The sequence below is a fragment of the Quercus robur genome, chromosome 9 (assembly GCF_932294415.1).
Source record: "Quercus robur chromosome 9, dhQueRobu3.1, whole genome shotgun sequence".
Classification (NCBI taxonomy): Eukaryota; Viridiplantae; Streptophyta; class Magnoliopsida; order Fagales; family Fagaceae; genus Quercus; species Quercus robur.
Window position 1 is genome coordinate 56,119,741 of NC_065542.1, and position 14,947 is coordinate 56,134,687.

Genomic DNA, 14,947 nt, shown 5'->3' on the forward strand with positions numbered 1-14,947 from the left:
GAGGAACTGCACAGTGTAGCAAAAGATGACCCACTGATTCATTGCTTGCCTTACACACACAACACCAAGTGATCAATGGTATACTCCCCTTTACAAGATTGCCTATGGTCAAATTTTTGTTAGCACTGCTGCCATACAAAGAACCTGGCTCAACGCCTTCCTTCACCAAGGACAGAGGTTAAAGAGATAGGCGAGCACCACCAGCACTTTGTAGTCAAGAGGCCTAAGTGTAAGTGGCATCCAATGGACCAAGCACACAATACACAAAACTATAAATTCCTACTGCAATATAAATCCAAGTTCAACAATAACACGTTACAAATAAAGGGCGCATGTATAATTAAATCAAAATTCAAGTATTTAGCAATCCAAACCCAAATGCCTAAGTCCAAAATCATACCATATATGTGCTGAAAATCAAACAAACTCAGGTATAATATCAGTATATCACCAACCTAAATAAAATCAAAGCAAATAAATGCACAAACCCTGCAAAAAGATCCACAACTTGCTAATCAACATACAGAGATCTTCCTTCATAGCCGAAACAACCCTTAAACTTGTTCATGAACAATATTTAGTTATTTACAATCAAGCTCCAATCCCTTAAAGTTGTTCAACGACAATCGGATAATTGTATGCATGAAATGAAGAAGCCTAATTGAGCTAGCTGGCTTACACAGTATTTCACACATTGCCCTTTGCAGTTGGTTCATGACCAACACGATCCCTTTCTGTTTCTTTGAACTTTGAAACTAGTCCTCTCGAGCATTGCCAAGATGGATCAAGTGACAAAAAAGCAGCACTTCATTTTACATTTTTCATTTGTACCAAGAAAAATTCTACGGAATTTTTTATTTCTACTTTAAATGATGAATTAAAAATTTGACCCATCAGTTATAACTATTACATTGCACAATTTTGTAATATCAGTTTAATGAAACTCAAATAATGGGAAGCACTTGAAATGAAAGCAAAGCCAACATAAATATATTTATAAATGCCTTAATAACAACATAGTTCACATAATGCCTTAATAACAACATAGTTCACATATTGTCTTTCACTTGATTCTTTGAAAAAAAAAATGAAAAAAAAAAACCCTGTCCCTTACATGCAAAGGTTAGGACCAAATCCCAAAGTTCTACCAACTGTATCATATGAAATCTTGATCTGCTCTTGCTGGATATTCCCGATGATGGAAAATGAGGCAGGTGATGGAGCGAAAGCAAAACAATATGTTCCCATATTGTCTACAGCAACAAGAAAGTTTCTTGGTGGAATCACGAGTGATACCTCACCAATATCACTCCAGAAATGGAAAGACACTGATGGCACATCTATTGTGTTGGGTAGGCTAAAACAAGTATCAAACAAATCCACTCCGGGTGCTCGAGGGATGTCCATGGTTTGTGCAATAAAAGCATCACGGAATGCTTCATAAGCTACTTTTGGAAATCTACTCACGGTGGTCCCCGAGTCTATGATCACTCCTCCATCACCTAATTCTGTTAGATGAAAAATATCTTCGGAAATAGGTAGCCGAATGCCTCCGACTCCAAGCCCTATCATCCGAACATAGTAAAAACTTGGGTTCTTTATGCTGGAAAGCAAAGAAACCCATACAGAACCTGTTGAGATAACTTCTTTTCCTATCACAAGTGATCCAGACACCTGGCTGTCTCTGCTGGGTAAACAATAGCTGAAAAATCCACCAACTGGAATCTCATACACAAGGGATAAGGGTCCAGCTCCCAATCCCATAATCCCAGCCTGATGACCAAATGTGCCCTTGTTCGTATAACCACACCCTATAGCCATGTTTAGGATTCTGACGTCCCCAAACACTATAGTTTCAAACACAGGGGTTCCCTTGGACTCAGACACATCAGCATATGATGCCCGGTATGAGCAACTACGCTCGTGATCACAATCCTGCTTTCCATTGAGTCTATCACAAGCTGAAGAATCACATGGTATTTCTGTGTAACTAGAAGATCGTGCCAAATCAAAAATAGGGTCAAATTGGCTATGGCATTGCTGGCACTTTTGGCATTGTACCCAGATTAGGTCACTCCCAGTGTCCATGATTACATGTTGGGCTATTGGTGGGGAACCTATCTCTATCGGAATGATGTACTCACCAACTCCTTCATTCACACCAGAAACAACTTCTCCCACAAAATCGACTTGCTCCATGTGATTCATAAGGTACGCAACCCTTTTGGCATCACGTTTCATTCTTTGTTGAAACCAATGGCTATAGTTGTCATTTCTTTCTCTATGTAGCAGCTCTAGCTTGGTGGAGTTGGTTGTGGTGGTGGTGGAAGCGAATGTGGTGATCCCAGCTAGAATTAAAATGATCACAATGAATGCCATAGTGTACCTGTATTAGAAACCCTCAATTAGTGGATACTAAGGTTGCATTTAAGATTAAAGTTTTAAGTCAACTTATTTTACTATTTAGTTTATTTTTGCTACTATTCAACTTATTTTCGGTACTATTTATAAGTCCTATTGTACTATTTTAGTTAACTTTTACCTTTATTTACAGTACTTTTAATAAAAAATATTTTAGTTTCAACTAAATAAGCTGTGATACCCCAATTTGATTGATTGTGTGATGTGTGTGGGTGTGTGATGAGTCCCACATTGGGTATTTACTGGATTGAACTGGGTTTTATTAACAACTACAAGAAGCCTCAATTGTGACTAGTCCTTTTGAGGTACAGCGCAGAGGTGGCTAGCGCTTTTTTCTATCAGAGCCGGCCCAGTAACCCCGTGTGGGCTCGGAGACACTACCCCACAAAGTGGGCCCTAACGAGGACGTTAGGGATTTAAGTAGGGGAGATTGTGATGTCCCAATTTTATTGATTGTGTGATGTGTGTTGGTGTGTGATGAGTCCCACATCGGGTATTTACTGGGTTGAACTGGGCTTTATTAACAACTACAAGGAGTCTCAATTGTGACTAGTCCTTTTGAGGTATAGCGCAGACGTGGCTAGTGACCTAATCCCACAATCAATCAAATTGGGACATCACAATCTCCCCCACTTAAATCCCTAACGTCCTCGTTAGGACCCACTTTGTGGGGTAGTGTCTCCGAGCCCACACAGGGTTACTGAGCCGGCTCTAATACAATATGTAACGACCCAAGAAAAAGCGCTAGCCACCTCTGCGCTGTACCTCAAAAGGACTAGTCACAATTGAGGCATCTTGTAGTTGTTAATAAAGCTCAGTTCAACCCAGTAAATACCCAATGTGGGACTCATCACACACCCACACACATCACACAATTAATCAAATTGGGGTATCACAGCTTATTTAGTTGAAACTAAAATATTTTTTATTAAAAGTACTGTAAATAAAGGTAAAAGTTAACTAAAATAGTACAATGGGACCCATAAATAGTACCGAAAATAAGTTAAATAGTAGCAAAAATAAACTAAATAGTAAAATAAGTTGACTTAAAACTTTAATCTTAAATGCAACCTTAGTATCCACTAATTGAGGGTTTCTAATACAGGTACACTATGGCATTCATTGTGATCATTTTAATTCTAGCTGGGATCACCACATTCGCTTCCACCACCACCACAACCAACTCCACCAAGCTAGAGCTGCTACATAGAGAAAGAAATGGCAACTATAGCCATTGGTTTTAACAAAGAATGAAACGTGATGCCAAAAGGGTTGTGTACCTTATGAATCACATGGAGCAAGTCGATTTTGTGGGAGAAGTTGTTTCTGGTGTGAATGAAGGAGTTGGTGAGTACATCATTCCGATAGAGATAGGTTCCCCACCAATAGCCCAACATGTAATCATGGACACTGGGAGTGACCTAATCTGGGTACAATGCCAAAAGTGCCAGCAATGCCATAGCCAATTTGACCCTATTTTTGATTTGGCACGATCTTCTAGTTACACAGAAATACCATGTGATTCTTCAGCTTGTGATAGACTCAATGGAAAGCAGGATTGTGATCACGAGCGTAGTTGCTCATACCGGGCATCATATGCTGATGTGTCTGAGTCCAAGGGAACCCTTGTGTTTGAAACTATAGTGTTTGGGGACGTCAGAATCCTAAACATGGCTATAGGGTGTGGTTATACGAACAAGGGCACATTTGGTCATCAGGCTGGGATTATGGGATTGGGAGCTGGACCCTTATCCCTTGTGTATGAGATTCCAGTTGGTGGATTTTTCAGCTATTGTTTACCCAGCAGAGATAGCCAGGTGTCTGGATCACTTGTGATAGGAAAAGAAGCTATCTCAACAGGTTCTGTATGGGTTTCTTTGCTTTCCAGCATAAAGAACCCAAGTTTTTACTATGTTCGGATGATAGGGCTTGGAGTCGGAGGCATTCGACTACCTATTTCCGAAGATATTTTTCATCTAACAGAATTAGGTGATGGAGGAGTGATCATAGACTCGGGGACCACCGTGAGTAGATTTCCAAAAGTAGCTTATGAAGCATTCTGTGATGCTTTTATTGCACAAACCATGGACATCCCTCGAGCACCCGGAGTGGATTTGTTTGATACTTGTTTTAGCCTACCCAACACAATAGATGTGCCATCAGTGTCTTTCCATTTCTGGAGTGATATTGGTGAGGTATCACTCGTGATTCCACCAAGAAACTTTCTTGTTGCTGTAGACAATATGGGAACATATTGTTTTGCTTTCGCTCCATCACCTGCCTCATTTTCCATCATCGGGAATATCCAGCAAGAGCAGATCAAGATTTCATATGATACAGTTGGTAGAACTTTGGGATTTGGTCCTGACCTTTGCATGTAAGGGACAGGGTTTTTTTTTTTTCATTTTTTTTTTTCAAAGAATCAAGTGAAAGACAATATGTGAACTATGTTGTTATTAAGGCATTATGTGAACTATGTTGTTATTAAGGCATTTATAAATATATTTATGTTGGCTTTGCTTTCATTTCAAGTGCTTCCCATTATTTGAGTTTCATTAAACTGATATTACAAAATTGTGCAATGTAATAGTTATAACTGATGGGTCAAATTTTTAATTCATCATTTAAAGTAGAAATAAAAAATTCCGTAGAATTTTTCTTGGTACAAATGAAAAATGTAAAATGAAGTGTTGCTTTTTTGTCACTTGATCCATCTTGGCAATGCTCGAGAGGACTAGTTTCAAAGTTCAAAGAAACAGAAAGGGATCGTGTTGGTCATGAACCAGCTACAAAGGGCAATGGGTGAAATACTGTGTAAGCCAGCTAGCTCAATTAGGCTTCTTCATTTCATGCATACAATTATCCGATTGTCGTTGAACAACTTTAAGGGATTGGAGCTTGATTGTAAATAACTAAATATTGTTCATGAACAAGTTTAAGGGTTGTTTCGGCTATGAAGGAAGATCTATGTATGTTGATTAGCAAGTTGTGGATCTTTTTGCAGGGTTTGTGCATTTATTTGCTTTGATTTTATTTAGGTTTGTGATATACTGATATTATACCTAAGTTTGTTTGATTTTCAGCACATGTAACGACCAGGCCGGCTCTGATACCATATATAACGACCCAAGAAAAAGCGCTAGCCACCTCTGTTATACCTCAAAAGGACTAGTCACAATTGAGGCTTCTTGTAGTTGTTAATAAAGCTCAGTTCAACCCAATAAATACCCAATGTGGGACTCATCACACACCCACACACATCACACAATCAATCAAATTGGGGTATCACATAAGCTGTTCCCAAATAGACCATAAATTTCCTATGCGTAAATGTAAAATACAAGAGAGAGAGAGAGAGAGGAGAGAACAATGATAAATGAACAGAGCTAGAAAAAATTGAGTGAATCAACATCAAGATTTTGGTCTATGTTTTTTAGGATTTAAAATGAACTTCAGATTTATTTTTTAGGAGGGATAAAAGTCATGGGGTCACTATATTTGCTTCAGCTTTATCATTTTAAACTAGACAAATAAATCTTATAAATATTTCATATGCATGATAATTATAAAAAGATCGTATAAAGTCGCGTGTATATATGTTGTGGGTGGATGATATTTGGTCCAGACCAATTTTGGGCCGCCGATGTCCTTGGATGCAATGAGCCGAGCTCTACGGCAGATTTCACATTCTCCTTTTTCCGAGAAGATAGGGAGGACGAGGGTCCCGCGCCACTTTATCAGGCCTACGTTCATGATCTACTATGGTATGACCGATTTTGTAGAGCATGTAAGTTATTTCAATCAGAGTATGGCTTTATATTCTAGAAACGAATAGTTAATGTGCAAGATCTTTCCTTTGAGCCTAGGGTTGACAGCTATGAGATGGTTTGATAGACTGGAGAATGGTTCTATCCATAGTTTTGAGGAGCTCTCATAGGCTTTTGGGGCCAGATTCGTGACCTGCAACTGAGTTCCACAGCCCATCGATTCTCTCTTATCAATTCAATGTGCAAGGGGGAAACCCTTTGTGCTTACTATGATCGATTTTGGGAGTTGTATAACAATATAGGCAGAAGAAATGACGAAGTAGCAGTGAGCACATTTAAGTTGTGGCTCCCCGTAAATTCCTATTTGAGGAATTCACTAACACAACCCCCCCTCATGCACCCTTGAAGACATGCAACAGCTCATGGAACGGATAGAAGAATATAAGAGGCTCAATGACAACCAGCTCCAAGTAAGGGGGAAGGGTTGTGTCGCTGTGCTTCACAGAAGGGAGACTAGGACAGAAAATTTTCCTCCAAGGTAGAGAAAAGATCCCAGATTTTAGAATCCCAATCCTTGGGGGGAGGTTGTGAACTTAGCTTTCAAGGAGCCGGTGCATAAAATCTTGGAGACGATAAAGCACAAGACTTTCCTTCGTTGGCCTAGTAAGATGAGCAGTAACCCTTCAAGAAGAAATCAAAATCTTTATTGCAATTACCATAAAGAGAAGAGCCATATCATCGAGCAATGCTGAATTTTCTGAGATCACTTAGAGTAGTTGGCCAAAGCAAGGCTCTTGAAGTAATTCATGATGACTGAAGGGGTTGGACCCTCGAAATCCAATTTGGGTAGTCAAGAAATGCCTGTGCCACCTTTCCTGGGAATCATTAAGGTCATTCATATTGTGCTGATGAGTGGCAACCATGGTAATGGGTGATAAGGGATCTTGACCAATACCCCTTTAGGACATTAGAGCTTGACGGGAAAAGAGACGAAGGTCGAAGGAGGAAATGGCCAGGTTCAATGATAAAAATCTGAGGGGAGACTCAAAGGTAACCTAAACTCTCCCTTTAAAATTGCTATTAACAGGATGAACACAATTTTTGGTCTCGTCCTAAGTGATATGTCACTCTCGTGATGGTATTCTATGCCTACATCGTTAGGATCCCCATATTTAGTCCTAAAGGCACTAAGACTTTTAGGATTATTGAGCAAATGGGCAAATCCACCCATAACTAAACTAGAAAGTAAGGAAGCAAATAATGGGAAGAAGATACTTACAGTGAGAGTAAACAAATAGTTTCGGGAGGCAACTATTTATATAAGGGAAAGAAATGGAGGAAAATGGGGCTTAGAGCCTCCAAAAAGCATTTATGAAGATAGAATGAGCGGGAATATTCGCCGCCTCCTCTACCCTTTAAAATTTGCATTCCTTAGGAACCAAAAGAAATTCAATCATAATTGTCGATCTTGGACAAGTGTCAAGAGGTGAGCAAAAACTAAAAGGTCGAATCCAATGCAATTAATTCCTAACAACTAACATCATTAAGGATTGACAACAATGACAACACGATCCAATGTGCCAAGGATTAAACCACGATCCCACCATCAGACACAACGAAAGTGGAATTATAAGGGACTATTGTGGGTGGATGATAATTGGCCCAGATTGAATTTAGGCCAATGTCCCAAAGGCTAAGGGCCCAACATGTGACGTATAAAAGGTCCCGAAAAAATCCATAATACAAAAAATCGTGTTAAAGGCCCACCAACCTCACTATCCCTACTAAGGAGGGATAATAAGGGTAACTAGTTAGTGGAGCTCGAACGAAGAGATATGACGCATTGGATGAGTCTGCCATTGAAGCACAGGTTTCAATGCATGGCACAAGTTACAAGGAAATTGCTACAATGGTGGTATTAGGAGGGCCCACCTTCTAATTACAAATTAGATATGTTGGAGCACTAGACCAGACCCAAATTGCCACCCAGATTCTAAAAAATGGTAGGAACAATGCAAAGGTAGAAGATTCCCATTATTACCAACCACTAACTCAAGAGTATAAAAGAGGGGAAATTCAAAGGGGGGAGGATGAAACATTTTTGGGGAGAGAAATAGAGGAGAAACAGGGTTTTTTGGGACAGATGGAAACACAAAACCTATTCTAGTCCATGCATGCATCTCCAATAATCAAAGAACCACCTCGTGTGGCCTGCTAAATAGGTCTTAATAGTCTTAGGAACTGATCCATCCATCAATCCATCATTTTAACCCTTTCTAGGGTTTCCCGTTGCTCTACACCCTCAATTTCACCTACAACTTAGTCGTGGTACCTGTCTAGAGAAAGTATTACGGATTTGGTCCTCCACACACACATATATAGGGCTTAGGTTCATACATTTCTCTTATATAATATCTAATTCTAATGATTTATCTGAGAATGCATACGTCCTCTTTTGTAAATTTTTTTATTTTGTTTTTAATGCATGCACAAAGATTCGAGACATTGTGAGATACTAAGATTCAGTTTTAAAATATAACAAAAAGTTGTGTCCCACTAAAAAGGGTTCCCTTTTTCTATACTGCCATTTTAGTTTGGTGTTAAAGGCTTAAAGCAATTAATATTATATCATCAAAATACCAAATAAAATAGAATTTGCACTTGTACATATTGAAAGAGTAAAAATTTCTTGTCCAAATAATGACACCTAGAGTAATGACGAAATAAATTAAACATATATATTATGTCTATCTCTTACGTATATCCTCTTATGGCAAAAATTATACTAGTAGAAGAGCTGAATTTAAATATTGAATAAATAAAACAAATTACAAATCACAAATATTGAGATTCCAATTGCTTGCAACTATATATGGTTCAGCACAAAAAAAATCGATTTTCCTATACAGGCTGCTGTTTTTGTACTTTCTGACTGACTTTGACCATCATTGACACAATTTAATTAATTAATTAGGTAGAAAGACAAGAAAAGAAGATATACCATGCATAAAACGTCCAACCTATTACATATTAGCATATAACCCACACTATGTGCAGGGCTTGTATATATATTTTTTTTTTATAAACAGACTAGAACTTTCATTAAATCAAAGCACAAGATACACCATGGAGAAAAACTTGTTCAAAAAAACAAAGGATTCTCTTCAATCCAAGCTAAATAGTCATAAATGCCTAAAACATATTTTGCTAAAAGATGAACAGGTCTATTGCCTTGCCAATGAACATGAGAGAAACGAACATTGCAAAACTCAACACTTGCGGCTAATATTCCATACACCACAGGTGCCACTGAAGATGGAGCCGAAACATTCTCATACAAAGATTGAGCAATATAAAAGAGTCACCCTCCAAAACAAAGTCCTAAATACCAACTTTCTTTGCAAACAGCAAACCCAATTCAAATGCTTTAGCCTTAACTTCAATGGCTCCGAACGTTGCCTGAATTTTTTTACATAAACTAACAATGAACTTATCTTCATGATCTTGGATAATAACCCCTACCCTAGCAACTTTTTGAGAAGAAAAAATAGCCCCATCCACATTGACCACGGACCCACACCATCCAATCTCTATCTGATTTCGTGTCCATGAGGAAGAAAATTTTGAGCTTCTCTATCCTAACTACCTTTTTCAAGACATTAACTGTACGAGAGTTCCCAAACATCCAATAATTCCAACTTAAAAAACTCATTGTTCCTGGTGGGGTTGCTTAGCAACCTCCGCCGATTCCAAATGTGTAGCTAAAAGAACACTAAGCTTTTAGTTTCCTCAACAAACTTCACCTTCTTATCCGTAGATGAAGAGGACACACTCCCAGTGAGTTTTCTATTTGAACTCACTTGAACTCTGGAATTCTAGTCCAAGTCCGAAGTTTACCAATACGAGTTTTCCTAACCTTATCCTGCTTCTCACAGCCCATATTAAAATAAACTCCACTATTAGCCAACTCATTCAACTCATGCAAAGGAATGTGCTTATTTAAATGACTCTCCAAATCTTGTATAACCACCATATTCTCGATACTCTCTTTATCCACCTTTTCTGGCATGCTAATAGATGATAAACTACCAACAACTTCCACTTCTGACTCACCAACATTGAAATTTGAATTTAGGCCCCAAGACCTTTGGATAATTCATTATCAATCTCGCTCAGAGTATTCTCAAAATATGTTAATTCATTAGTAGGCTACTAATTGTCATTTTTTTGGGGTGAATTAGTAGGCATTAAGCCACCCTACTACAGATTAACTAAAGTACAGTCAAACTGTATTGCTCAGGGGTAAAATAAAAGAAGCTATAGTCCAAGGTCTAGAGACTCTAGACCACTTCTTTTGTTTAGGTTTATTGTTCTATTCTTCTACTACGATTGTACTAGCTTTTACTACATATGGTATTGTATTTATATGCTATTAGACCTAGATTTTTTTTATAGCAAAATTAGGCCTAGAACTTTTGGGCTTATGTATAGGCTCCTATATGTATAGTTTATACGCACAGTACCATTACTATAGAATGTCTTGTTTTTTAATTGAGAGACAGCACTAGGAAATAGTGTTTATCTTAATCCTGAAACAAAAATGAAAGGCAGGGTTGAAAAAAAAAAAAAAACTAGTAGGTTGGAAGTTGTGCATATTCAACTTGTCAAATCCCATGGCAATGGCAGCTATGTATCTGCTTCAATTTTTGTTGATCTTGCTGTTGTTTAAGGTTTGTTTGTGTGAGAGAGATAGGCAGATGGGCTTTGTGGGTTTGGGTTCAAATTTTCAAATTTAGGTGATTTAGGGCCTATTTAGTCACTCTCCTCAAACTCACATTTTCACATTTTAAACACGTACTTTTTCACCCGCACATATTTCAAAAAATACAAGTCAAATCCCATGGCAATGGCAGCTATGTATCTACTTCAATTTTTGTTGTTTATGTGAGAGAGATAGGCAAATGGGGTTTGTGGGTTTGGGTTCAAGTTTTCAGATTTAGGGGATTTAGGGCCTATTTTGGTCACTCTACTCAAACTCACATTTTCACATTTTAAACACATATTTTTTCACTCACACATATTTCAAAAAATATAAAAATCTCATATCAAACTAATTTGAAACTTTGAAATTAAGAGATTGCAATTGTGCGTGCCAGGCCAATAAAAATTGGGTTTCTTTTTTTGTGTTTTTGTTGATGGGATGGGAGTGACAACAAAGATTGCTGCAAGAGGAGGATGAGATGGAGAAAATGATAAATGAGATTAGATTATGTGATTCTGTATCCTAACACTATTCCAGTCTTTTCCCGGATATTTTAGAGAGAGAGAGAGAGAGAGAGAGAGAAGGAAGGTTTTTTTTTTTTTTTTTTTTTTGAGAATGAGAGAGAAGGAAGGTTGGGGTGTCGTTTCTCAAAAGAGGAGTTGCCGACTTAGGGCTGTACACGGTGCGGTGCGGCCGGTTTTTGTGGCCGTTTCTGCACCGCACCGGAATCTTCGGTTTCCTAAAATCCCAAGCCGCCTCCGCACCTGAGGAACGGTTCTCCGGCGACATCGGTGGCGGTTCCAGTCGGTGCGGTGGTCGGTGTCCACCTGTCTATCACACACACAGATAGGAAGAGAGATCTAAAACCCAAATCAAACCCAGAAAACTCAAGGATTCAAACCATAAATCAAAACTTAGATCAAATCTAAATATCAAAAGATTCAAAACCAATTACAAACCCAAATATTAAAACCCAAACAAGCTCAAGATTCTTGAATCTAACCATCGATTGACTCACCTGCGAAGTCTAATAGAGTAATCGACCACCGGGAAATGAAGGCAGAGACAACACCTTGAAGATCTGACCTGGGTGGCAGCAAAAACAGAGATGCTTGAAGATAAAAAGCTGAAATGGTGGTGGATTTTGTGTTGTGGGTTTTGTGTTGTGACAAAGAGGAGAGAGGAGAGGGTGAAACTCCAAAAAACGCGGCATCAAGCACTAGTTGTGGCGGCAGCAAGCGGCGGCAGCAAGTGGCGGACGTTGAGGGGAGAGAGAGAGGTGAGATGAAGACTTTTGTGGCTGGGACTGGAAGAGGCAGGCGGATGAGACGATGAGCGAGAGATATGGAGAGGCTGGGTAAATAAACTTAGGTTTTTTATTATTATTTAAATCTGATTATAAAAACTACGTCGTTTTGGAGCTGGTATTAAAATTTAATATCAGGTCCTAAAACGACGTAGTTTTAGTGCCAGATTATATATATATATATATATATATATATATATAAAATAGTAAAAAGAAAAAAGAAAACCTATCCTTAAGTGAAGTCCAGCGCAGCTTTCTTCTTCTTCCTATTCCTTGCATTTGCTTTCATGGCTTCTTTGGTTTTTCTTCAATCTACTGAAACATGAAAATAAAAAACTGTAAACATTGATACATACATGTTAAATTATAGTGTGTGTATTTATATATATATATATGCCAGTGCGGTGCGGTTTCTCGACGGAGTGCCAAACAGCCACCGCTCGCCGCATCGGACGCCCTCGGTTTGTTCAGATCGTCGCCGATCACTGCGCCGAACACCTACGGTGGGCTTGTGAAGTGGTCAGATCGGTTCGGTGCCGGTCGGTACCTGAACAGGCCTAGTTGCCGTGTTGGATAAATTATTGATTGATGGGGTCATGGGTCATGAAGTTGAAGTAGGTGGTACCGTGGAGGCGTGGAAGGTCCAGCATATTCAACTTCTTTCTAGTCACTATTTTAAGAAACCAAAAATTGGTAACACAAACTCATAAATAAAACCCTAATCAATTATACACTAATCAAGTCTAGGGTTCATGGAAAAATTGAATGCTATTGCAAACAAAATTAGTGTTTTTACAACAACCTAGTATAAGTATAAGAGAGAGATCAGAAATGCGGTGGACTGCGGTTTAAGAGAGAAAGAGATATTTTGATTTACCTGCAGATTGGAACAACTGAAAGCTTTGATCGTTCACTGTTTCTTTCTGGGTGAAAGCTTGTTGAGTAGCTTCACGCTCTTTTTCTCTGTCTCTCTCTCAGTCCTCTCTGCTCAAATAAATCTTCTTTCTTTTCTCTCTCAATCTGCCTATAATAAGAGAACTGATAGCTGCTTCTTTCTCAAGAAATCTGCACATAATCTTCTTCCGCTTCCGCTTCCCTTGTTCTTTTTCTTTTTCTTTTCTCTTTTTCTTTTTCCTTTCCTTTTTCCTTTTTCCAATTGTAGTATGAAAGCCTTTTCTCTTACTTTTTCCATTTGCAGTAAGCTAAAACGGTGTCTGAGCACTAGCATTGAAAAATGCTATCCTATACTATTATACCATCCCAAAAAGCCACTTTATTACTTATACCATCCAATTTTACAATACCTCCCACATCCTAAAACTCTATTCTTATTAAAATATTATTCTTTAATTTTTTTTTATTATTTCTTTTTAACCAATTTTTTTTTTTCAGTTCTACTTTCCTAGGCTTTCCAACCGTTTCTTTTTTTTTCCTCAGCCTCCCTCAACCTCTAGCACCAGCTCGTCTCACAGAACCACACAAACCCATCACCGATCAACCCACCACCAATCAACCCACAACCCAACCACTACCCAAACACGACCCAAACCCCGGACCCAACCACCACCCACAACCCCTTTAAGCACCGGTCATAGCCAGGAAAAAAAAAAAAAAAAAACAAACAAACAAACAAACAAACCAGCATCACAACAGAACCATCACGCACAAACACAACCATGAAACCTTAAACAGAGCAACAAACACAAATAATCCAAATATCCGCCGGCGATTCGATTAACTGATTCCAGCGACATGTACAAATGAGTTTCTCTAAAATCCCACCGGAACAAAAATCCCAATAAAAAAAAAAAAAAAAAAAAAAAAACCAGCATCACAACAGAACCTGATCTCCAATCTCCGATCTCCACTCCGATCTCCAATCTCCGATCTCCGTGACCCACGCCGTGACCAATTAGCCATACCCACAACCCACTTCAGCCCACTCCGATCTCCGACTCCGCGACCCATGCCGTGACCCGCGCCGTGACCCACTTCAGCCACTCCGATCTCCGATCTCCGTGACCCACGCCATGACCCACTCCGATCTCCGTGACCCACAACTCACCTCAGCCATACCCACCACTTCCTTTAAGCACCGGTCACAGCCAAAAAAACAAAGCAGATGAGAAAGAGATGATGATGTTTGGGTTTGAAAGAGGAAAGAGCAGAGAGATTGAAGAGAGCGGAGAGAGCAGATGATGTTTGGGTTTGGAAGAGGAAAGAGCAGAGAGAATGTGAAGAGAGCGGAGAGAGCAAATGAGAAAGAGAGAGTGAAGAGAGAGAAATGGCTCAGGATTAAAATATATATATTTTTTATACCATTGTGCTACAGTACAATTCTAAAGATAGAATTGTACTGTAGCACTATTGTAAAATTTTTTACAATAGTTGTGTTTAACATCCTTTGATGCAGCACATTTTAAATCATAAAATGCTAAAAAAGGCTTAGATATAGCATTAGCATTTTTCAATGCTAATGCTGGGTTGAAGAGGTGGATGTGTTTTAGTTGAAAAGTTGAGTCCCCACTCCACAGAGTGCGAGTGAGATATTAAGATTCCAGTTGCATGCAACTAGGTATGTTTCAGCCCAAAAAATAAGACAAAAAATCGATTTTTCCATGCAGCTGCTGTTTTTGTACTTTTTAATTGACTTTGACTATCATTTACATCATTTAGACACAAATATTTTTA

The 14,947-nt window shown here is 38.8% G+C and overlaps 2 protein-coding genes across 3 annotated transcripts; one reads left to right on the forward strand and one right to left on the reverse strand.

The window, feature by feature from the left end:
- Positions 1 to 566: 566 nt before the first annotated feature.
- Positions 567 to 13,374, reverse strand: LOC126699197 (protein ASPARTIC PROTEASE IN GUARD CELL 2-like). 2 transcript variants are annotated; one of them, XM_050396870.1, is made up of 2 exons: positions 13,134 to 13,374; positions 567 to 2,386 (listed from the first exon to the last, which is right to left on the reverse strand). In XM_050396870.1, the coding sequence occupies exon 2, from the start codon at positions 2,377 to 2,379 to the stop codon at positions 1,111 to 1,113; it is 1,269 nt and encodes a 422-aa protein (XP_050252827.1). In that variant the 5' UTR covers positions 2,380 to 2,386; positions 13,134 to 13,374; the 3' UTR covers positions 567 to 1,110. The 2 variants fall into 2 exon arrangements, with proteins under 2 accessions (XP_050252827.1, XP_050252826.1); XM_050396869.1 differs by lacking the exon at positions 13,134 to 13,374 and adding an exon at positions 11,969 to 12,302.
- On the forward strand, positions 3,672 to 4,802 carry LOC126701240 (protein ASPARTIC PROTEASE IN GUARD CELL 2-like). Its single transcript, XM_050399343.1, has one exon. The coding sequence runs from the start codon at positions 3,672 to 3,674 to the stop codon at positions 4,800 to 4,802; it is 1,131 nt and encodes a 376-aa protein (XP_050255300.1).
- Positions 13,375 to 14,947: the final 1,573 nt, after the last annotated feature.

Coding starts and splice junctions, on each gene's coding strand:
- LOC126699197 (XM_050396870.1), bottom strand. CDS start 2,379: ATGGCATTCATTGTGATCATTTTAATTCTAGCTGGGATCACCACATTC.
- LOC126701240 (XM_050399343.1), top strand. CDS start 3,672: ATGAAACGTGATGCCAAAAGGGTTGTGTACCTTATGAATCACATGGAG.